The following is a 23,489-nucleotide window of genomic DNA, read 5'->3' on the forward strand; positions in this document are numbered from 1 at the left end:
CGTCAAACACGGGACGAATCGCCCCGGAGGAGAGGGAGGGCTACGAAAGGAAAAGGGGACTCGGGTAATAAAAAACATAGTTGCCTCATCTCGGCTAAATTCGACGTCATCCTCGACGGAGCGATTCGGCAGGAGCGGATTCTAGTTCATTACTGCAATCTTCTCGCCGAGGCTATAGGCCAGAGTCAGATGAGCTGTGAGCGTCTGCTGAGGGGCGAGTGTACCTTGTAGCAGGTGAGGCACAACTTGACGATGTGGGGCAGGAATTCGAGGAAGACGTCGTCGATGATAAAGATGATTGGCCTGGCGGAATCGACAGCCTAGATCTTGTCGGCCGACGATATGACGGACTGGAGGGTGGCGTCAAGGTTCGTGATTATTTCGTGGGCCGCGGTGTTGACCTTCACCAGGCGATGCTTCCTGACGGACATGCACATGATGTTACGGGGGAAGACTAGACTAGCGTCTGAGGTACTCCGATGTAAGAGACGCAACAGTATATAGTCGCACCAGATACACTCGCCGCCACCTGCTCGCAGGCTGTCCGTGAGATGGGCAAATTAGACGGGCAGCAGGTATGCGAGGTAGCTCTCCATTATGACGAGGATGACGCAACCGACGAAGCGCCTCTACATCGAGCGGTGGCCTCGGGGCCAGATAAAGTCAAGAAACATGCCGTCACCAAGTTGAGCCACCCGCCTATTTCTTCAACCTCTTTCGCTGCCGGTCGATGAATAGCCAACATATTGCCGTCGCCATCGTCGTCCTTGCAGACGTTCTCGGGTTCCCCATCCGGGGCCGCTTCGGTAGTGGTGAATCAGTGGCCTCTTGGACGGTGAGGCACTTTTCGTACCCGTCTCGGATCCGCTGGAGAAAGAATAATGCACTAACTACAAACTGCAGCAGGTAGAGAGATATAATACCCTAGGGGATATGTTGCTAGCTCGAGTTGGGTTGCAAGATGTGCTAGTGCGACATGAAGCTCGAGTTGTGGTTGCAAGATGTGCCAGTGCCCGACATGAAGCTAAGCTCACCAAAACAACCATCTCTCACATAAACCATCCTTTCCATGGCTAAAAACAACCATCTCTCACATAAACCATGCTCCACATAGCTGAAAAAAACCATCCCTCACATAAACCATTCTTCAGGCCGAAAACAACCATCCTTCAGGCCGAAAACAACCATCCTTCAGGCCGAAAACATAGCTATCTTGTCAAGAGCCTTTCTGAATATATCCCACGAGAGTTTGCGCGATATGGTGACATAGTGCTCGTCACTTTGCCCCCGTATCTGCTTTCTTGTGTATACGTAGTTGGAGAGGCCAGCGGCCAGCGACTCCTGAATATGCTTTGAGAGACAGAGGTCGATGCTGTCGATGAATTTCCAGATGAAATCCACGTCGGAAATCGGCTTGTTGTTCTCGTATTCTCTGCTAAAAGAGCGGCAGACGCGTCTGAACTCGCGATTGCCATGTAGGGTCCGTTCTAGGCCAGCCAAGCGCGTGCCGCCTTTGTGCTTGACAACTTAGTTGACAACTTGGCCGTCCTTGTCAACATTGCGGACAACTATCTGGCTCTCTTGCCAATCTGGTTCGAGAATTAGAATGCTATCTTAGCTGACGTAGTGTGTACTTACCAAGTTAGGTCGCCATGTCAGCTGCCTCAGCTTCGTCGTCGAGGCTTGAATTGCTGACAACAGTCAGGCGCTCTTGCGTGTCTGGTTCATCGTCGAGGCTTGTATTGCTGACAACAGTCTGGCGCTCTTAATTGCCATCTTGGCTTCGACGCGTGTGTACTTACCAGGTTGGGTCGCCATGTCAGCTGCCTCGGCTTCGTTGCTGATGATGGGCTGCTTTAGCTCTCTGGCTTCGATGCTCTTGTGCATCTTTACGACGTCTTGCTTTAGACTAGCAATCTCAGACATGATTCGCTCCGACGTCGCCTTGGACTCGGCGAGAGCGGCCGCCATGCGGGCAAGGTCGTTTTGCAACGACGTGGTTTGTCTGGAATATCCATCGACGGCCCCTCTCAGACTCGATACTTCTCGGCTAGTAAACTGGGCACCTATATTGTAGGAATCACCAGGGTACCGGTACTGGAAACAGCATGGCGCGCTGCGCGCCGTAAGGTGGTGGTTCAAGTGATGGATTCGTTTGTGTCTGTCTCTCTTCTTCTCTATCTGAACAGGTGGGCGTAGGCCAATATATATGCATCTGTCAGGCCCGCTCCTCCACAGATGTTGCTGTGGCCAGGAATGCGGAGCCGCATTCCTTGGATCAGCGCGTCATTCCAGTATGTTATTCCAACATATATATATAGCTGGCCCAGTTGTTGCTCAGTGCATAATGGGACTCCGGGAGGTTTGACGCTGGAGCTTCTGTCGTAGGAGCTTCCGTCGTAGACTGCGAAGACTGCGACATGTTGAATATCTGGCGGTTGGTGCTGTGGAGATGGATGGAACGCTCGTTGGTAAAATGTAGATACACAAAACCGAAATGGATAAAATTTAATTATCGACTTTGTGCGAAACCGATGGAGCCCTCGGTAAAATTTAGTTGTGTGCCATGTTGCCCTAAATGGTATTGGGAAGGCACGCCTGAAGGCACAGCATGAGAAGGCACACGCCTGAGAAGGCACACCTGGGAAGGCACACCTGGGAAGGCACGCCTGAGAAAGCACACCACACACCATAGCTGGAGGCAAAAGGAAGGGGTCAACTGAACGATGCCTCCGGCGGCCCTCCGGGGGCGCCTGCGGCGGCCTGCTCGCTGCCCTCGGGACTCGACCAGGGACTGCACAGCCAGGCCGCCACGCTCTTCGCTGTAGGCTGTCCACGGAAGAGAGGAGAGAGAACACCCAAAGAGCTAGTTAACAGCACAGCCTAGCAGCTTAGCAAAACTTTTAGCAATAAAAACATTGCGAATTTCATTTCAAGCTATCAATTTGATCCCATCCCTCGACCCCTTCGCGATTCTTGTGTTTTTACAGTCATGTCACTCGCCTTGCGACCACGGGTTTTCCGTGGCCGATTTCATTACATGGCCTCGTGCCCAATGTTCCCATCAGAGCATGTGGCACCCGCAAGTGGCACCACGGTAGTATCTAAGAGGCGGGTCTGGGGATGCGGTCTGGGGTGGCGTGGTCGGCGGCGTGGTCGGCGGGCAGCTAGCTGGCGGCACGCGACGGGACGCCCTGTTGCCCGCAAATGGCAGCGATGGTAGAGAGAGTGTCTGGGAGGTGGAGGGCGGTCTGGGGATGCGGTCTGGGGTGGCGGTCGGGCGGTGGGTGGCGGGCGGGCGGCACGCGACGGGACGCCCTATTGCGCCGCAGTCCCCCCAAGTGGCACCACTGTGGTGTGAGAGGTGGAGAGTATCTAGGAGACTAGAGATGCGGTCTGGGGCGGCGTAGCGGGCGGCGTGGTCGGCGGGTGGGTAGCGTGGTCGGGGGTAGCTGGCTGGCTGGCGGCACGCCGTGGGACCCTGTTCCCCCCGCTGCCCGCGAATGGCACCCCAAGTGGCACCGCGATGGTGGTGGGAGACTAGAGATGCGGTCTGGGGCTGCGTACGGTCGGTGTGGTCGGCGTGGTCGGCGGCTGGCGGTCGGGGGGTAGCTGGCGGGCGGCACGCGGCGGGCGGCACGCGACGGGCTATTGATTTTATCGCTCTGCTATGGGCTGCTGGGTGCGAGCGGTTGTTGCGAGGCTGCTGGCTATCGTGCTTGGGCGGGCTGTTGTCGTGCTCAGGCGCCCCGTTGGACTTGTTGTCGCTCGGCTATCGTGTCTGGGCTGCTATGTGGTGTTTGCTGTGTGATGTTTGCTGTGTGGTGGCTGGGCGTACGCTGTTGCTAGCTACTGTGCTGGCTACTGTACTGTGGACTGGTGGCTGTCGTGTTGTTGCTGGCTGCTGTGTGAGCGTGGTGGCTGGCGTCGTGTTGTTGCTGGCTGCTGTGCTGGCTGCTGTGGGCTGGCTGGGCGCGCGCAGTTGCGGCGGCTGCGTGGCCTGTGTCGTCCGGCGGGCTGCTGGCTTGTCTGGGCTGGTAGGCGAGCGGTTGTCGCTGGCTGGGCGTGGTGTCGTGTTCGCTGGCTGTTATGGGCGGTGTCGTTGCCAGCGTTTCACTCAGATCAGAGCAGATATGGGCCCATATCTGATTTGACCAATGAATACGGGACCATTATCTGTTTGATTTGATAGATTTGACAGATATCTGATCAAAAAAGGTAAGTGAGGGCATTCCCGGCCGGGCTCAACCCGTGCTGAGCCCTCCGAGCTGGATAACGTTGTTCTTCAGCCAGTTCTTCAACATCTGTAGAGCCTCAATGCGTCCTTCACCGAGCCTGTGCCGTTGGGATGTCACCGTTAACTTCCCTTGGCTGAAAGCCCGTTCAGGGTCATCTGCCATGGCCGGGACGACTAGAAGGTCCAATGCAAACCGGCTCAACCGGGGAAAGCTGCTTTGGTGATCCAGCCACCATTGGATGGGATCGGGGCATTCTTGAGGGGCCAGTTGGTAATATTTCTCCAGCTCGCCCTGGGTATCTGAAGGTCGTACTATTCGGGTATTGATCCACTGCTTGAGCCTGCCTGTTTCCCGTTTGGGATGTTGTGATGTTGTTGATGAAGCCGAAGATAGTTGTGAAGGCATTGGTGACGGTGATGCTGACAGGGATTCGGGGGGCAATTGAGGGTCTGGATACCAATTCTCGAAGTAAGCCTTGACGGCCAGCTTCGTTAGCCCGAGCCACCGCGAGTGTTCTTGGGAGCTCCAGGCCCCTTCGAGGAAGGGTAACCCAAGCTCGGGATGGAGGATGACGGCGGCTGCAAATAAGGGTGAATCGCCGAGTAGGTTGTAGTATTCGTCGAGCTTAACCCAGGCGTTGTTGATCGATGCCCGGATGAATGCCCTCTCGTCGGGCTGCATATTCACGATGCTGCTGACCCTGATATACTCGGCTGCAGCATGCCGAGGTAAGGCATCTTCTTGATACCTCGATGCCCGGCCTTCATGCCGTGATGCCGGCCGGGATGTACGTTGGCGACGGGTACGACGGTACGTAGGCCGGGGCGGCGGGGGCGGTGAATCGAATAGATCGGGCTCGGGATGCCCGGCCAAGCTAGCCTGCAAACTGATCGATTCTGCAGCTAGATCTTCGGAATCCGGAAGGTAAAGTGCCTTCCAGTCTTCGAGCTGTTCCAGGATGTACTCCATTCCGATCAGGACCTCCCACAACTGCCCGTATCCGTTGCCCTCGGTGTGGCCTTGAGCCCTCATCGTCAATAGATAGATCGGCTCGAGGATCAACCGGATCTCTGCAAGCAAACGCCAATCGTCGGCATTAAGGATATCTTTAGGATCGATCCTTGATGTAACGGCAGGGTCGAGCTGTAGCTGGTTGATGTAGGCATTCAGGTCCCGTTGTTTCTTCCAGGCACGGTCGATCATAAGGAAGGTCGAGTTCCATCTTGTGGCGTTGTTTTGCCGTAGCTCCAGTTCGGTTGTTGATTCGGCATGCAGCGTGAAAGAATCGTGAAGGTCATCATGATCCTCAGCTTCCGCTGCTTCACGAAAGGCTTCGGAGCGTTGAGGTGAGGCCCGGATGAACTTGACGATATTATGAAGCTTGCCGATCGGCCCCTTGCGGCGCCAATGGCCGAGGGCCTGTGTGTGTTCTTCCAAGATCTCTAACGAATCTGACTCGAGCTCGAAAGTATCGGCATCATCGCCAAAGAGGAATGCCTTCGCAACCAGGTTCAAGATATGGCCGAAACATCGCATCCGACGATGTAGGACATCCATCTCGTCTATCCTAGGGATTAGCCGAGGGTATAGGGCCCGGAGGCATGTATCGTTATTCGAGGCGTTATCGCAAACGATCAATCCAAGCTTTGACGGGATATCCCAGTCTTGGAGGATGTTATAGAGGGTATTGGAGATGTTCTCGCCGCTGTGTACGCCGGGGTGCTGTCGGAACGCAATGAGCCGGCTCGTATACTGTTGCTTGCTGTTGAGAAAGTGGGCGAATACAGCAACGAATGCCAGGCGGTTTGGGGAGGTCCAGAGGTCGAAGCTGATGTGGATGGAGGAAAGGGAATCCTGAAGTTCACGTTGAATAACCGTCTTCTGCTCCCTGAATATCTCCATCATTATCGACGTCAAGGTATTCCTCCCCAAGGCAACAGTAGCGGCGAGCTCTCGGTTGAACAGCTTCAGGAAGCTCTTGAGGTAGGGATCTTCGAAGGTAGTGAAGGGATTGTCGGAATTGACGATGAATGCAACGGCAAGGTGCTTTGCGGCTAGATCTTTGGCCGTGGGGATCCGTGAAGCTATTTGCTGCATCGCGAACACATCAGGACGATCAGCATGCTTCTTCCCTTGCCGGAAAACAGAATGTTCCTTAGCCAGATGTGTAGATGGCGATGATGTAGAGGAAGCATCGAAGGTAGTGTGTTTCTTCCGACGGTCGCAATACATGCAGCACCAGACCTCTCCGCCGGGCTGGAGGGCACCGTTGGCCGTGATGGCGGCTAGGAACCATCCGTGATCCTTGACCCAGCTTGTACGGCCGCGAGATGACTTCTTGTAGATCTGAGAGGCCAGTACGTAATGCTTGTTGCCCCAGCTGATACGATAGAGGTCTTCGATGTAGCCCTCGATGACGGGCGCGGCACTGAGGGCGGCGGCAACCTGCTCTTCGATGGTTTGAGGCCGTGACTGTATCTGGGAGAATAGCGACTGCTGACGGCTCGGGCCGGGAGATCGCGAGCGTCTGGCAGCAACGCTTGTTGCAGGGCTCCGTGACCGGGATCAATGCATCGCGATAGCTTCAATCGGGAGGGCTTGGCTGAGGGCTCGGGTGGGGGCCGGGGCTTGGCTGAGGGCACGCGTGAGGGTGCGGCTGAGGGCGCGGCAGGAGTAAAGTTGGGGGGGAATTCGGGGCGGCGGTCGGAAACGACCCCTTCCGGGTCCGGATCAACAATTATCCGGGTCACAAATCCGGCCGGAGCCGGAATTACTAGTTAATCCGGGCTCCGAATGCCCTCATTTATCTGTCAGATAGTCAAACAAATATGACCTTGATATCTGATCTGTTTGATGACCGGAAGGGCCTTATCTGTTTGATCGATTTGATCGATCTGATAGATATATCTGATCTGAGTGAAACGCTGGTCGTTGCCGCTGGCTGTTATGTTGCTCGGGCTAATGTGTTGCTCGGGCGGGCTATTACTTGTTGTCGCTGGACTGCTCGCGTCTGGCGTCCTGTTCGACTTGTCGTGCTTGGACGGGCTGTTCTGGTAGCTGGGCGCGCGGTTATCGCTGGCTGGGCGTGTTGTCGTGTTTGGTGGCTGTCATGGGCGGTGTAGTTGCCGCTGGCTGTTATGGGCGGTGTCGTTGCCGCTGGCTGTTGTGGGCGTGGTAGGCGTAGATCTGGCGTAGTATTGCGGCGGCTGTGTGTGGTATCGTGTTACGCCGGGTATTAGTCGGCTGCTATGTGTGGTATCGTGTTACGCCGGCTATTGGTCGGGAATGCCTTGCAGAATCAAAGGTAACCTTTGTCTTTATCTTGGGGACTTGGCCTTTGTGTGGACTGGTGGCTGGACTGCTGTGGACTGGTGGCCTGGCTGTCTCGGTGGCCTAGCTGTCGTCAAGTCGCTCTGCTGAGGCTGAACGCAAGCGGTGGCGGCGTAAGCGTTTGTTGCTGGCTCACAAAGTCTAGCGGGCACACTTCGGCTTGGTCGGTAGCTTTCCCGCACATGAGGTTTGTCGTATCCTGTGATCTGTATACATGCTGACGACGGTTGGCATGGAGCCTGCGGTGCGTGGAGCCTGCGGCGTGACTTGGAAGGCGACTGGCTTCTGCTTTTCATCTCTGACAGTGTGTTTTCTTCTATGCTCACATGAGGCCTGCTCTGGCCAGTTTGTCGCTCATGAGGTTGACGGGTCTCGGGGCAGTGGTACCTGCCCGAGGTGTATGTTGTGGAAGCCTGCCCGGCAGCCACCCGAGATGTAGGTTCCGGAAGCCTCGCCCGCCGTACAGTTGTATATACCGCCAAAGGATTTGGCGTGCCGACCGCCGCTCGAGGGGAGACCTTCCCTGGCCGAGTCCCGAGCGTAGCGAGCAGCCCGCCGGAGGGCCGCCGGAGGCATCGTTCAGTTGTGTCGAGGGGTGTGTGGAAGGGTTTTTTTGTAGAAGGGTTTGTCGAGGGTTTGTCGGTTTGTCGGTTTGTCAAGGGGTCAGTTTGTCAAGGGTTATCGGTTTGTCAAGGGGTCAGTTTGTCGAGGGTTATCGGTTTGTCGGTTTGTCGAGGAGTTTGTAGAGAGTTTGTCGAGAGGTTTGTGAAAGGGTTTGTTTGTAGAAGGGTTTATCGAGGGGTTTGTCGGGTTTGTTGAGGGGTTTGTAGAGAGTCGAACAAAAAAGGGAATCCCTTCTCTAGCGGCCTTGATCTTTAGCGGCCTTGTTACTGAGAATTTTAGAGAAGCCCTTACAGAAGTTACTCTTGTGATGGCCCTGTCCCTCCGAAGTGATGCAGAAGCATGTCACCCCCATTCGAATACCGATTTCTAGGCTTCTCGACTGGACCGTCATAGTGAGGGCTTCGTGTTGTGGGCGAGAGTCGTGAGCTTTCGTGTGCCGCCAGGCGTTGTCGAGAGTGCGTGGGTGTGTGCTAGGCATTGTGGCAAAAATTCGGCAATTTTGCGCTGCCTAAGCGATGTGGGCGAAAGTGCGTGGGCTTTGTCGATTGGGAACCAATATGGAAGCAGAGGGACTCGACCTTTTGGTGGGATGATTGCATTGGAAAGACTCGCGGAGGTGATGGTCTAGAGTAGAAGCTATAATGTTGGAATTTGTCAAGCAGAAGGGCCTCGAAGGTTCTAGATAGAGACTTCGCCACCCACTTCGCCACCACAATAGTAGTACAAGAAGGGGCTTTCTGGCACTGCCAGAAAGCGAGAGAGAAGAACACACATCTACAATCCATCACTTGAACCACCAGCTTTCGGCGTACAGTTACGCCCTGTTGATTCCAGTACCGGGACCCTGGTGAATCCAACAGATCCTTCGCTTGAACCTGCCATTCAATATCGTTTAACAACAAGAATTTCGCGATTTCTGTATTAACTTGAACCCTGATAGGGCAGCTGAGGCGCTTCCTAGCTCACACACAACGATTCGGACGTATTTTGGCAATTGGTTTGATGCCCAGAAGGAAGTCCTATGCCACAGGTTATCAGTATCGCCATACAAGAAGCACCTTTCCTTCGATATTTGAACCTCACCATCGACCATTCCCTATATGGCGATCTTTGTGCACTACGCTGATCGCGACGGCGCCCTCCACCACGATTTGTTAGCGATACCGCACATTCACGGCTTACAGTGGCGAGAATCAGGCTCTTTACCTCACAAAGGTAGCGAAGTAATACGGTATCGAGGACTCGCTTGGTTATTTCCAGTGCGATAACGTAGATTCGAACTGTTTGGCGGTTAAATTCACACTTGGCGCCCTGCAAATTGGCCTTAGCCATCAGAAACTCGAAGAATTGGCCCTATAGCGTCGGCTACGCTGTTTTGGCCACGTTCTGAACCTCGCCGCACAAGCCTTCATTCTAGGGAAGTCAACCCACCTTGATCGAGCCTTTGACGATGACTTCATCGGTCAGTTATCGCTTGAAGAAGAAGAGGCCTTACTAGCAGGTTGGCGGAAGCAAGGGTCAGTTGGTAAGCTGCATAACGTGGTGCACTTCATTCGCAGGTCGCCACAACGCCGCGAGACCTTCCTTCAAATCGCGTGCGGCCAGTTGAGTGAAGAAGAGGCTCGCGAATTCGGCTCTGTTGTTTTTGATAGGAATATTGAGGGCTTATAGCTTTGTGGCGATAATTTGACACGTTGGAACTCGGTGTTCTATATGATCCAGCGCGCAGTGCGATTGCGCACCTAGGTTGATTTTTGGTGCCATCGCAACCAGGGCGAAAAAGACCCCAAAAAACGCCTCTCCACTGCTGACTATTACAAACCACTCGACTGTTAGGGTCGTCTGTTTGTAAGGGAGCACGGGCTCCACAGGATGCTGGGGTTGGTAATTATGAAGATAGATCAAAGGGCAAGCTCCTATTGCACGGGTAATACAGTCAAATCGGAATGCCACTCAAAGTATATGAGTGCAGTGAATGTGTATTGCTTGCTTGAAGAACCAAGCTAGAACTATCAAAGACCGTGGCTACGGCCGTTGTATATATCTATCTAAGGTGGGCCAATTAGGGCGTTGCTCTGTTGCTCTCATTGTGGGGACACAGAGCACATCGCTCTGTTCTCCACACGACAGAGCAACTGTGGGTTCATCTGCTCTTCATCGACGGGATTGGCCAGGGCGGGTCCCGCCGCCCCTGCCCCGCCTTCGAACCAGTACAAATAGGGATTCGTGACATGTTGCTGTTGGACTGTGGTTTAGAATACCGACTTATCAAACGAAAGGTGAGATTTGTTGGATTCAGCCCTTCAACTGTCTTTTTTTATCTCCCTCCTTGTTCTTTTTGGTCCTGCCAGAGGGCCTCTATTATAGTTGTAAATGGTGGCAATGGTGGTGGCAAAAGTAGCCACACCAGCTGAACTGGCCACTTCATTTCAGCTCCCCTGAGCCTCTTTTCACCTCGGATGACCACACCAGAGCTCAGCTGGGATGAGCTCTATTCCACATGCAACCCTTGTCCATCTGACAATAGCCAATCCAACAAGATTCTGGCGAGGCGCAAGGGCGGGACTTTATCTGCGGGTTACGGCAGCAGCTACAGAAACCTTACGTTCAACGCGTGTAAGAGAAGGCAGGTACGCCTGATCAAGGTGGTCACAATAGGAGCAACAGGCAAGGCAAGTAATGACTGGTATTAGCGTAAGACTTCAACCTGACCTGAGCTAAAGAGGTGTGCGAAGGCCATGGTCTACATACACGTGAAAGGGGTTACGAGTCATCCTTGCGTAGCCAGGGTGGTAGTGGCGATAGTGCGTGGCCTTAGTAGCGGTGGCGATAGTGGCGATGGTAACGAGGGTGGCCCTGGTGGCGGTGGCCATGGTGGCTACGAGGGTGGTTTCCTTACATACGATTGAGAGGGCAATGGGTACACTAGACTACCGGAAGTGTATTGCTTGCGAGAAGGGCTTTGTCTCGCCAGCGTACGCTAAGTAAAGGATAGAAGTAGCTAAGCTTTTACTTTCCTATCGCCCATTGCCTGAGAACTGGCGCGATATAAGATGGTTAGATGAATCTCATTTTGGTATATGCCCTGAATAGAAGGTTCAGATTATACGGAAGCCTAGAGAGCGTTACTGCCCTAACTGCATCCATTATGCTGAAGAACCTTCTAAAGGCATTGAACGATACCATGTTTGGGCTGCTGTTGGCTGGAACTTCAAGTCACCACTTTACTTCTATAGTGTTCCTACCAACACCAACGGAAAGATGTCCTTGGCTGTATATCGCGATATCTTGGAAGAAATGGTAGGTCCTTGGCTGGCACGTAGGGATTCTTTTGTTCTGGAAGAAGATGGAGATTCTGGCCATTTGTAAGGAAAGAGCACCCCAAACGCCCGGTCCGGCCCAGGCGCCACCAGCTGGCCTTAAACAGCTGGCCCGGCCTAGGCGACCAGCTGGCTACAAACACCCGGCCCAGGCACTCGCTAGATTGAGCCACCCAACTATGTATATAAATAGTGGCCCTTGCCCACCTTCCTTTGCGAGGGCTAGGTTGAAGTCTTTTACCAATGCCAGTTGTGAGGACCCGTCCACCAAACTGGCCCTCAAGCAGCCAGAGCCGCCCAGAACCCCGGGCCTATCAGAAGCCGCCTCGAGGCCCCACCTACCCCACTGATAGATGAAAACTTATTCGCGAGCACGCGACGCGTTGTTGGACTTTTCCTTCTTTCCTTCCTCAGTTTAGAATCTTCGTCGATAGCACCCAATGGACTGAGTTCACCTCAATGCCTTGCCCTGGTCGTGACACAACCAATGTATGCTTATCCAGATGCATTGATAGCTGCAGAACCGTTCTCCCAGAGAGCGTGCTGCCAGCTCCTATATAGAACTTTGTACAACCAATCAGAGCCCTTTTCTTGCAGTGTGTGAGGGCCTGGTCCTCCAGGCCTCCCAGACGCTCTGACTAATCAGACGCCAGTTGGGTGGATCCACCCAACCAGCCAGAGCCCCACCTTGAGACGCCCTGGAAGAATCTCGCGAGGGGAGGCTTTTGAGCTTCTTTTCCCTTTTCCCTTTTCCCTTTAGTTTAGAATCTTCGTCTATAGCGCCCAATAGAGGAGTTCCGCCCTCATTCCAAGCCGGCCGTGACAGCAAGCAAATCTACCGTCTTTCTCTAACCTCGTAAACATAAGCAAGACCCTCCGCTATATAATGCTCGACCCGACCCGATGAGTGCCCCTGTTGAAAGAGCAAAAGACAGCACAAGATGCGCCGCTGTTACTCCCCGTCGGCCACACCTATGGCCCTGGCACTCCGGCGGCTGATGGCAGCCAACCAGGCGATGGCAGCATCTTCTTCATCCGCAACACGACCACCGTCATTGAGTGGGCGAGCCTCCGCGTTCTGATAGACCCCAACTTCCTGCACGCCGGCAACTACATACACCTTGGCCCGGGCGTAACGGCGACGCGCCTCAAGGACCTAGCCGTCGACCTCGCCGAGCTGCCGTCTCTCAACTACATCCTGCTGTCCCACTACTACGAGGACCACTTCGACAAGCTCGCCGAGGCCTCGCTTGACCGGCGCGTGCCCATCGTCACGATGAAGGTACTGAAGGGCGTAAGCAATGATTTATATTGGAAAGACACTTTAACCTAGCCCTCGTAAAGGAAGGAACGAGGGCCACTGCTTATATACATGACAGAGTGCAGTGCAGATAGTGAGTCGGGCCATAGACAAAGGAGTGAGGTCTTAGCCCGCTCGAGAAGTGTGTGAGTCAAGCTTGTGTGGGTTGGAGTCCTTTCCTTACAAGCGACCTGGCTACGACAGGCTACAGCATCTACATCTCGGGCGACACGCTGTTCGTCGACGAGCTACAGCAGATCCCACAGTTCCTGCACCACCAGCGCGTCGACTTGATACTGGTCTACCTCAGCGGCACCACTATCCCCGGCCCCCACATACCGCTACTTATAGTCGCGATAGACGCCCCCCAGGGCGTGCGGCTAATGCGGCTCGTCGACCCAGAGGTGACCATCCCCGTGTAATTTAATGACTATGATGTTATAGTATCGCCCCTGGCCGACTTTGTGCGCGCCGTTGACGAGGCTGGGTTTCATGAACGGGTTGTCTATCTAGACTACGGCGACGAGTATTGTTTCCATGTCAAAGTAGACTACTATACGGCAGCTGAGGAGTGATTTGTATGTCTATCTAATTAACAACTAATTTAATAGCTTCATATAGACACACACTACTAGTAGACCAAATTGATAGCGGGCTATACGGCAGCCAAAAGTAAAGGGGCAGTGAATAGGTAATCAATTGAGATGAAGCAGTAACTATTTGCAGCCTTTTTTATATGTCTCGAGATCCAGAGCGGCTCCTGGCTGCGTATTTACTTAGCGTTAACCCCTTGCCCGTGGCAAACTCGGCGTGCCATCACGGTTACTAGGTCAGGCAGGCAACGGCGACAGCGAAGGGCGTGCGCTACAAAGGGCCTGAACAATATTGCTATTACGTGAAGCAGCCGATCTGAACAGTGTTGCTCCCGCGGGTAGCATACGGAGCCGGACAGCAAGGCTGTTCATGCTTCGCGAGAAACCACATAAAACTCTGCCAGATCGGTCGCACCTTTTCCGCCTTTCTTCCTCTTACACAGCATCTTCAGCTTAGCACTCTACGCTCTGCTTGCACTTCGCACTCTACATCACCTTCGGCTATCCGCATCGAGTCTTTTGACCGCATCGAGTCTTTCGAGAGTTCATCTACAGTCTTTGACAATTCTGGTAAGTAATTAACCACGCTGATATCATATCTCTATCCACTTTCGTAACTCGCTCTCTATTTGGCGTACAAGCTGTGCATCTTTGAGCACTATCCGCTGTGAACCAAACTCCAGCAAACATTGAGCTAACAATAGTAGAACAGTCACAGGTATCACCAGATACCTGCCCATCATCACCTCCATCGTTGGCATTCAGCGACAAACTGGTAAGCATAATTTCTATCTCTCGCGCGCATTTCGCGTCGCTATTCATTTCCTACACCTCGTAATCCACTTCGCGTTACTATAGGCAACTTCATCTGATCAGCTTGACTGAACAGTCGCGTCAAGTGGCCGACCAAACAGCTCTGGACAGTGGAGCTAGACAGCTAACCTGAATAGACAAGCTGTTCATTGCCTCGCCCCAAGTCGCTGCAGTTACTTTATATTACCCTCTGCCCCTTCTACCCCCCCTCTCAGCACTCTTTTCCTATAACTACGCCTGGACTTGGACTTCCACCATCGGCTTCCTCAACTCTTTGCATCTACCATCATTCGACGAGATCATCTTTGCTTGTCATTATTCATCAACATCGCCTTCTACTATAGACATATAGTATCTCCATCAAACATCACCGTCTACTCAAGCAAAATTGGTTCGTCGACTAACACTCGACTTCATCTCTACAAAATTGCATCAACATCACTCTCCTCTACCTTCAACCATGGTATTCGTCTTTCCACAATATGACCCTGGCTCGCCAGGTGCCAGTCAACCACTAGGCTCAGCGCAAGAAACCATGGCCTTACGCAAGGTCTTCGAATATCTCGGCAAGGGTACTCCCAACTTCATCAGCAAAGCCTACCGCGAGGTGGTTAAGCTCCTTAGCTGCGGCGCTCGCTTCTTTCAGAAGCTCGCCATCTTTGTGTTCCGGGCTACTACTCCAAAGCCTGCCGAGCAGGCAAACACTCAACTCGATATCGACAACCAAACTCTTGGTGACATCTCTCCGGCCCAGCAAGTGAATGAGGAGACACCTCTCAACGAATCTCAGCACGCCAACCTCGACGCTGGCAATTCGAATGCCGATGCCTCGGCAGCTGATATGACCGTTTCCGATGTTGAAGCCTCCCAGGTTCCTCTACCTGAGGATTCCGATCTTGATATATCACCTGACATGGAAGCAGTCGACACCAACTTAGCTATCATTGAAACCAGTAATATCACCCCCATCGACATTAGTACCGATACAGTCATTTTCAACATAGTAACTGTCGACACTATCATTGAAGAGGCCAGCATCATTAATTCTATCTCCATCGACACTGATATGGTTAACACTACCACAATTGACAGCCTGACTGTCGATAAACCCTTCCACGGTGACATTCCTATCGTCAACATAATTGTCGACACAACCAAGGTAGATGGACGTATAGTTGACGTCACTATCGTCGACACACCTATGGCTGATACCCACACCGTTGATAACTTTGTGATCGATACTATCATCGTTGACAACACTATTGTTGACGCTCCATTTCTTGGGGCAGATTTCGTCGATCTGGAGATAGTCGACACACAGTCAGTTGATCTAGAAGATATCGATACGGACCTGGCTGAGGTTGATGCCTCGAACACAACCTCGATCGACACAGAGTCGGTTGACACTGAAGGAGATTCGAGCCTCGAGTCAGCCATCAACAGTAATGGCTCGATCTCAAAAGGCGACGAGAGCGTGCGCGCTTCGTCTCCTGACACACAACCAGAAGACGATGTACCCATGACTATCGTCTACAGCAAGCTCTCTCCCCTAGCTCGGGACTTTGAGATGACTACTGCGAAAAAACTTTCCCCCCTCGCTTGGGAGTTCAAAATGGTCACTACGAAAAAACTTTCTCTCCTCGCTCGGGAGTTCAAAACGGCCCCGCCCAAGAACCTTTCTCCCCTCGCTCGGGAATTTGAAATGCCCCAGAACTGGGAACCCATTACCGCAGTTGAGGAGTGCGGTGTGAGTTTTGAAGGCAGCTTTCCAGTTTCCGGCAGCCGGTTCGCCAACCTGCAATACGCAGTTACGGCAAGATTCGAAATCTTTTGGTACCTACTCGAAGAACAGATGGTGAAGAAGCTCACCACGAAGGAAATGGCCGATTTCAACGACCAGTACACCATGACACTAGAATTTCCCCAAAACTCGCCCAAGGCCACGACCTCGTCGCCTCCCAAGGAGGATCGGACCTTCGCCGCCATCACAGACGCGGCGATTAACAACCTCTCAAGATATTTTCCCGTCCCCGGCGCCACCGATCGAGGCTTACAATACGCTATCAGCCGAGAGAGAAAGGTTTTCTGGTATATGCCAGAGTCCAACCTCGTGATGCCTCTCAGTGAGGAGGATATAGTGGCTTTCAATGCGAAATACACCATCGAGATTGAGCATGTCGACCCTGGCCAGGAAGAAGGCCTCACCGTTGAAGAGGAGACTAAGGAGCAAGAGTCTAAAGACGACAAGAAGGATATCACCATCACACACACATATCCTGTCCCCAATACCGACGCAAAGGAGCTGCTGTATGCTTTTGGATCTGATGAGCTCATATACTGGTACTGGCCAGAGACCAGTGACATTCTCGAGCTCACAATGGATGAGCAAGGAATATTCTTCGCCGTGCACCCCAATGCCGGCAAACGGGCGCCCTTTATGCCCACCATCATGGAGGAGGAGGAAGAGGAGTAAAGGGACATTTGGTAATGATTGGGAGGAGGTTTTCTTTTTTTTTTTCTTTTTTTTTGTAGGCCGGGGGGGGGGGGGGGGGGGCCAGAGTTGAGAGAGTTTGGGGAGTAATTCTTGAGTTATGAGGTACGAATTTTGGGGCATGGGAAAATAGAGCTGAGGCCTTGTAATCATTTGATAACCGCTGAACGTCGCGTCGCGAATCTGGCGTCAAAAGAGGAACCAGTCCATGTGCCTCGACTTCACAACCAATTCGCCATACCACTGTACCTTGTGAATGTTTAATATCCCAACGAGTGAGGCCTTTGTTGTAAACTTGTTTTTTTCTTCTCGTCATAGCCCTAATTATTCACAAAAGTATTGCTAGACCTATAGGAATACTGCCGAAACTAGACTCTACTAACCTTTAGGTACTTTACCTCACTCACAATGAGAAACCCAGGGCCAGGTCAGGCACAGCGACTGCACGTGTTATCACAGGCCGCTGAAGATGCCCATAACAGCCTGATAACCTACGTCACCACTTAGCTACGGTAATATCTAGCTATAATTAAACCATTCTTTCGTAGCCGCCACAACCCTGACCCGGGCCTTCCTTGGTGATGCATCGTTGGCACTTTGTATCATATTCTCCCGAGCACTTTATTAAACACGTAGCGGACTGCATGTACTGGACAAGACCATCGTACCGCATCTTCTGCATCTCAAGCTCTAACTTCTTATTTTTCAAACCCTAATCTACTCGTTTCTCGATAATCTTATGCATTATCCAATACAACGAGTCACTATTGAATAGTCAAGCAGCGAACGAGTGCTTATAGCCAAAGTGGTGGGATACTGATATGTTTGGATAGGCGGCGTTCTGCTTGCGCGTGGCAAGATAGTCTTCAGCCTCTCTGAGCCGGCGCATTACATCCTTTGTCTCGAGCAACAAGGATATGAAGGCCTCTGGCAAAATCATTGGGTCGTAATCCAGCAGCAAAGGCACCGAGCTACCAGCCAGCTTGTCTACTGCCACTCATATCTCCAAGGCGACGAGATACATCATAGACAGAGCCTTGGGTATATTGGTATATGTGCCGTGTGCCCCTCGAAGATATCCCAGAAGCATATCACCGAGTTCTTTAATCCACACTTCGCTCATTTAGTGCTGTAACTAGCGGGGTAGACCTGAACTTGAAGCTACTTATTCCTCAAAAGGCAAAAAGTTCGACACGACAAATGGTAGTATTACTGGGTGGCGGGTTTGATAGTTTGCAGGGCTCTCAGAGGTCGGATCCCGGAAATCGAGTCTGCTCATATCTCCACGTCTTCTGAGTTCGCGTTCGGAGATGGGTCACTGATCGAACCAGCCGAGGTGATTGCGAAGAGGGTAGATATCCAGCGCCGAATCCTGGTCAAACGAGAGCCTGGCGAGCCCTTCCAAGGGTAACAACATCTTTCTAAATACGCTTTGCACATCTTCCTATCTCGTGGCCAAGACAGACTGTGCTTCCAACGCAACAGCACTGGCGTAACGGATCCAGCCTGTCTTTTCGGCCGGGTCCAGCTTGGTGATGCGGCGGTCCAGCTTGGCCTTTATACACTTGATCAAGTCGCTGGATATCGCTGGCTGAGATTCTTGAATAGCAGCGTCGAGGATGTGGGCGTGGTGGTACGCCATCAGCGGCTTGTTCTAGGATGGCTGGCTGGTCCCGGCGGCCAACCTGTCGAGTACCAGACGCAGGGCCACGCGGAGAAGCCACAGCGGCAACCGGTGAAAGGGCAGGAAGGCCTTCTTCAGCACACCTGTGGAAGGGTAAGAAGGCTTTCTTCAGCACACCTTTTCCCGGCTACGCTTTGTGCCCGCTGTGGCTAGACCTCTGTTTTTCCCAGCCCAGCGAGCACGTTCATAGCGAAGATTGGCGACATGGTGTCCCCCTTTTCGGGCCGTTCTCCTCCAGCCTTGGTCGACTTGGGGCGGGCGGAGGCGGCTACAGCGGCAACGGGTTGAAGGGCAGGAAGGCCTTCTTTCAGCAATGCCGGATTCATCGACCAAGACAGACATTTCGGCTGTGAATAGCGTCACCTTCCTGGCTTAGTCAGGGCGAAGTGGCTCGCTCTCCGGCGGCTTTGAGAAGCAGGCGCTTTTTGGTCTAGTTGGCGGCCTTCGGTGCCGGATTCATCGACGAAGACGGACATTTTCGGCTGTGAATAGCGTCACCTTCCTGACCCAGTCGAGGCGAAGTGGCTCGCTCTTGTTGTGCGGCCTTGAGAAGCAGGCGTCTTGTTGTGCGAGGCGAAGCGGCTCGCTCTTATTGTGCAGCCTTGAGAAGCACGCGTTTTTTTTAGTCCAGTTGGCGGCCTTCAGTGCTGGATTCATCGACGAAGACAAACATTTGGTTGTGAATAGCGCCACCTTCCTGACCCAGTCGAGGCGAAGCAGCTCGCTCTCGTGCGGCCTCGAGAAGTAGCCGTTTTTGGTCTAGTTGGCGGCCTCTAGTTGACTTGTACATGCCGTCGTCACGTATATGTTGCATTCGAGGACTGCATTTGATCGAGGGACAGGTTCGGTTTCTCGGTAAGCAGGTCTAACAGCTTCGAATATAGTCGGTTACCGCACAGAATGTATGGAGAATGCTAGACTTACGTCTAGGACGAACAGGCGCGTATTGAACCGGCTGAGTCTTACGCTTCGTAAAAGGGTCGCCGGTATGAACATGTCGCTTCTGTAGCACGTAGGCGTGTTCCAGGAAGGACACGCGGGCAATGTGCGCCAGCAACGACTTTGGGAGCTCTCGCCAGAAATAAGAGCAGAAAATGGGCACACTCCGTTTGTTCCTTGCTGAGCCGCCGAACCGTTTGTTGCTTGCTGAACCGCCGAACCGTTTGTTGCTTGCTGAGTCGCCGCACTACTGGAAAGGACACGCGGGTAATGTGCGTCGACAACAACTTTGGGGGCTTTGCGACGGAAACAAGAGCAGATAATAGGCACACTCCGTATGTTACTTGCTGAGCCGCCGCGCCATTGGGAAAGACACGCGGATAATGTGCGCCGGATCAAGAAGATTCGATCGAGCTATTTTTCGGCCCTGCGCAATGCGTTTCGGGCAGGAAAAGTAGGAAAAGATAGCTACTTATTGGAATCGTCGGTTGCAACTGTCAAATTTGTGGTGTTGCATGGCCGGCGCAACAAAAGAAAGTGAGGATTCCATTCTCGATTTCAAGAGGCAACAGTTGGGAGTGAATGAAATTTGGGCAGGGGACACGAGGGGGCCTAAAAACCTCTTTCGGTTCCAGGACATGGCCTACGAGGTCTAAGTTGGGATGTAAATAGCATTCCCTGCCCAGTTGCCCGGTCCCCAGTCCCCGAAGTTCTCGCCTACCCGGCTTGTTTTGGGACAGTGGGAACTAACACTGTTCAGATTTAACAACTGTAGTCTGCAGATATTCTGCAAGAGCTCCCCGCTGTCTCCTGCCCGCCCCGGAGTTCTTGCCTGCCTGGCTTGTTTTGGGATAGTGGGAACTAGCACTGTTCAGATTTAACAACTGAAGTCTGTAGATATCCTGCAAGAGCTCCCCGCTGTTCTTGCCCGCCTCGGAGTTCTTGCCTACCCGGCTTATTTTGGGACAGTGGGAACTAGCACTGTTCAGATTTAACAACTGTAGTCTGTACCCACACTTTCTCAACCCTTCCATTTTTTTTTTCCAAAACCAAAACTTCCGAACCAGAGACCTCACACCAGCTCACGACTTACCAGCTGCTCCGAGCTCTCTTCTATCGACCATTCATCTCCATCGTGCGTCTGGACTCCGAAGTAGGCTTCCCTATATTACCTACGCGTTTGTCGCACCTTGTTTCCTCTTAATTAACAATCAGCTACTCGCAGCCGTACACATGATGCGCCTCTCTCCCGCTGTGTGGGCAATCATTGCCCTGCTGGCATGGGTCACCATGTCGTTTGCTACCCCCACGCCTAACCAAGGCGTGAATTTTCGTCGCCCAAACTACAAGATTGCACCCATGGTGTTCATAATCAACATGGTAAGCCATTGCCCTCTTCCACTCGACGCTCAGCAGAACAGACCTGCCTGTATTAGCACCTCGTATGATTGATTTTTCCCAAACAACTAACCCGCGTTGTTGCAGTTCTTTCCAGAGGCCCAAGTGTGGTATGACAACATGCCGAAGACTGACTTTGGATATTTCTATGCCCTCAACATCACTGTGCCTGGATTGTCCGTGCTCTATCCCAACGTCTACTGCGTGGCCGATCACCGGATTTGTCAAGTCATTACCGGCGAATCAGAAATCAACGCGGCTACAACCATCACCGCTCTTGTGCTGTCCGGCAAATTCAACCTAGAGTCGACATACTTCTTGATCAGCGGCATTGCCGGCGTGAACCCCAAGCAGTCCACGCTGGGTGGTGTTGCTCTGGCCAAGTATGCTGTTCAAGTTGCGCTCCAGTACGAGTTTGACAGCCGAGAGATTCCCGGCAACTATCCAAACGGCTACGTCCCCTTCGGAACGACCGCACCAGACCAGCCTCCTACTATCTACTATGGTACCGAGGTCTTTGAGCTCAACGAGGCGTTGCGTGACTGCGCTTTCCAGTTCGCGCTCAACGCATACTTGTCTGACAACCCCGAAGCCGCCGCATACCGGGCAAAGTACAAGACTGGGAGCGACGTCGAGTCTGCTGCCGTCTATCCTCCTTCTGTCGTCAGGTGTGACACTGCCACGAGCGACGTCTACTACTCTGGCAATCTGCTCAGCGGTGCGTTTGAGAATATCACCACCAGCTGGACAAATGGCAGCGGAGTCTATTGCATGACGGCTCAAGAAGACAACGCCACTCTGGAAGTCCTCCTGCGCATGGCCATAGCTGGCCTGGTTGATTTTGGGCGTGTCATCGTGATGCGATCTGGTAAGTCTTGTCGTATCCTCCCTCCTCCCGGCTCAGCGCGCTGTTGACTGGCTGCCTCGACTTCTGGCGAACGAGATGTCTCGCTAACACGGATGCCGATTGCCAGGCTCCGACTTTGATCGGCCTCCTCCGGGCATCACCGCATATGACCACCTATTTACCGTCGACCAGAACGGGTTCTCGATTGCGCTCCGGAACCTCTTTGCGGTCGGCATCGAGATCGTCAACGGGATCGTTGGTCAGTGGAACGGCACATTCGCTTCCGGCATCAACGCAACAAACTATATCGGCGACGTCTTTGGCAGTCTCGGTGGCACTCCAGACTTTGGTCCTGGAGATAGCATGGGCACCACTACGTCAGCGCGTAGAGCGTTGCAGAAAGTCAACCGCTTCCGCAAGGCTTTGTAAGGTGGCATCCCGAGGCATGTAAGGTGGCATCTTGAGGCTTGTAAGGTGGCTTCACAAGGCTTGCACTAGTTGGTGGAGGCCATTGCCGTCATGGGTTTGGAGTGGCCGTCACGGGTTTGGGGTGGCCGCCATGAGTTTGGAGTGGATCGACTATCGGTCATAGCAAGCGGAGGTGACAAGGAAGATATGTAGACGGCGGACTACTAGGTAGAGAACTCGATGCTTTTCTTGGCACAGGGGACTACGAGACAAGTCCATGATCTATTTAGGTCATCTAATACACGCGTATATACACCTAAGTTTATAGAAAAACCGCCTTCGGCTCTCTATATGAAGCCTCCGTCCTCGCTCTCCGTGATCTGGTTATCCTGTCAAGGCGGGGATTGGGTGCAGAGTGGAAGCCTCCATGTTTGCACAGTTTGTTGTGATGCTCGGATGCAGGCGAGTGGAAGCCTCCATGTTTACACAGTCTGTTGTGATGCTCAGGTGTAGGCAAATGTAATCAATGGCCGGAACAAGTACGAAAATGAGATCTTGGGATCGACGTGGCACCCAATAGCGTCAAGGACGGGAATGCAAAAGAGCCGAGGGTAATTCGGGGATTGGTCAATTCGCTGGCAACTGCTTGCTCTTGCATGTCTCCCGAAACGACGGAGTATATATATGCGGATGCCTGACGCATCACTCGTCATCGCCACAACGGCTGTTGCAGTCAGCGAGCTCAACGTTGCCAGGGGGGCTAAGTCGAGCCTAGTGTCCCCGTTAGTGGGTTGGTGGCTGCCCCGTTGGTGGGCTGCCCCGTTAAGCGGGCTGTTGTGACTTGTGAGAGCCCGTCACGTCACTGGTAGACGGCAAGACGGTTCAAAAACAAAACAATTAATTGGGTTTAGCTGTTCCAGTTATCATGTGGGGATATTTGAAGCAAACAGCGCAACGTTGGCACGTTCATTCCGTGAGCGAGTAGTCTGATCATTCTGGAGACCTGCAGCGGCCTTGGTCACCTTACCGAGACAAGTACCGAAACACCAGGTCTAGCAGCCAAGGTACATACATATTTGTATCCCTAGGTAGGGGAGCTACCTGGAGCTAAACTCGACCCACCGCAGCGACATCTGGCCGCTACCAACAACACAACTCAACTAACAAAGAAGAACAGACCTGCCACCAACAACCAACAACTCAACCAACAAAGAACAGACCTGAGCTACCGAGACGATCCTGTACAGGAACAGCCACCGCTATAATTAAGCAGTTGTACTAAAAGACCGAAAAGACAAAAGACAAAAAAGACAAAAAAGAGCAGAAGCGCGACAGATCGCCCCACGACCACTCTCTGTCTCGGCGACGCCACAAGTCCAGGCGCCACAACGTTGAGAGCTCGAGGCCAAGTCGCAGCAGCGGTGGTGGTGGCGGCCACGATTCCCAGCGCAAAGACCCTAAGATGACAGACCTCGGCTCGAGTCCCGGCAGGACTACCTGGCCC

At 53.0% G+C, this 23,489-nt stretch overlaps 7 protein-coding genes across 7 annotated transcripts; 5 read left to right on the forward strand and 2 right to left on the reverse strand.

Annotated features, from left to right (window-relative positions):
- The first annotated feature begins 622 nt into the window (after window positions 1–622).
- B0T26DRAFT_729940 (uncharacterized protein) lies at window positions 623–1,140 on the forward strand. Its single transcript, XM_060442992.1, has 2 exons — window positions 623–835; window positions 904–1,140. Exons 1-2 carry the CDS (start codon window positions 731–733, stop codon window positions 1,075–1,077), a joined length of 279 nt encoding a protein of 92 aa, XP_060290007.1. The 5' UTR covers window positions 623–730; the 3' UTR covers window positions 1,078–1,140.
- A 51-nt stretch (window positions 1,141–1,191) lies between these two features.
- B0T26DRAFT_680881 (uncharacterized protein) lies at window positions 1,192–1,971 on the reverse strand (the record flags this gene model as incomplete). The annotated part of the gene is made up of 3 exons (XM_060440558.1): window positions 1,192–1,518; window positions 1,639–1,691; window positions 1,803–1,971. The coding sequence occupies 3 exons, from the start codon at window positions 1,969–1,971 to the stop codon at window positions 1,192–1,194; spliced, it is 549 nt and encodes a 182-aa protein (XP_060290008.1).
- A 1,361-nt stretch (window positions 1,972–3,332) lies between these two features.
- Window positions 3,333–4,208, forward strand: B0T26DRAFT_729946 (uncharacterized protein). The gene has a single exon (XM_060442993.1). The coding sequence runs from the start codon at window positions 3,504–3,506 to the stop codon at window positions 4,152–4,154; it is 651 nt and encodes a 216-aa protein (XP_060290009.1). The 5' UTR covers window positions 3,333–3,503; the 3' UTR covers window positions 4,155–4,208.
- An 8,245-nt stretch (window positions 4,209–12,453) lies between these two features.
- On the forward strand, window positions 12,454–13,234 carry B0T26DRAFT_876261 (uncharacterized protein; the record flags this gene model as incomplete). Its single annotated transcript, XM_060448095.1, has 4 exons — window positions 12,454–12,463; window positions 12,526–12,806; window positions 12,899–12,906; window positions 13,024–13,234. The coding sequence occupies 4 exons, from the start codon at window positions 12,454–12,456 to the stop codon at window positions 13,232–13,234; spliced, it is 510 nt and encodes a 169-aa protein (XP_060290010.1).
- A 1,519-nt stretch (window positions 13,235–14,753) lies between these two features.
- B0T26DRAFT_806860 (uncharacterized protein) lies at window positions 14,754–16,691 on the forward strand (the record flags this gene model as incomplete). Its single annotated transcript, XM_060447204.1, has 2 exons — window positions 14,754–15,965; window positions 16,071–16,691. The coding sequence occupies 2 exons, from the start codon at window positions 14,754–14,756 to the stop codon at window positions 16,689–16,691; spliced, it is 1,833 nt and encodes a 610-aa protein (XP_060290011.1).
- Window positions 16,692–18,024: 1,333 nt separating this feature from the next.
- On the reverse strand, window positions 18,025–18,351 carry B0T26DRAFT_756713 (uncharacterized protein; the record flags this gene model as incomplete). Its single annotated transcript, XM_060446144.1, has 2 exons — window positions 18,025–18,097; window positions 18,176–18,351. The coding sequence occupies 2 exons, from the start codon at window positions 18,349–18,351 to the stop codon at window positions 18,025–18,027; spliced, it is 249 nt and encodes an 82-aa protein (XP_060290012.1).
- A 2,178-nt stretch (window positions 18,352–20,529) lies between these two features.
- B0T26DRAFT_863990 (purine nucleoside permease) lies at window positions 20,530–22,006 on the forward strand (the record flags this gene model as incomplete). The annotated part of the gene is made up of 2 exons (XM_060447782.1): window positions 20,530–21,598; window positions 21,705–22,006. The coding sequence occupies exons 1-2, from the start codon at window positions 20,851–20,853 to the stop codon at window positions 22,004–22,006; spliced, it is 1,050 nt and encodes a 349-aa protein (XP_060290013.1). The 5' UTR covers window positions 20,530–20,850.
- Between the last annotated feature and the right edge of the window lie 1,483 nt (window positions 22,007–23,489).

This window comes from Lasiosphaeria miniovina (assembly GCF_030549165.1).
Source record: "Lasiosphaeria miniovina strain SMH2392-1A chromosome Unknown B0T26scaffold_8, whole genome shotgun sequence".
Lineage (NCBI taxonomy): Eukaryota > Fungi > Ascomycota > Sordariomycetes > Sordariales > Lasiosphaeriaceae > Lasiosphaeria > Lasiosphaeria miniovina.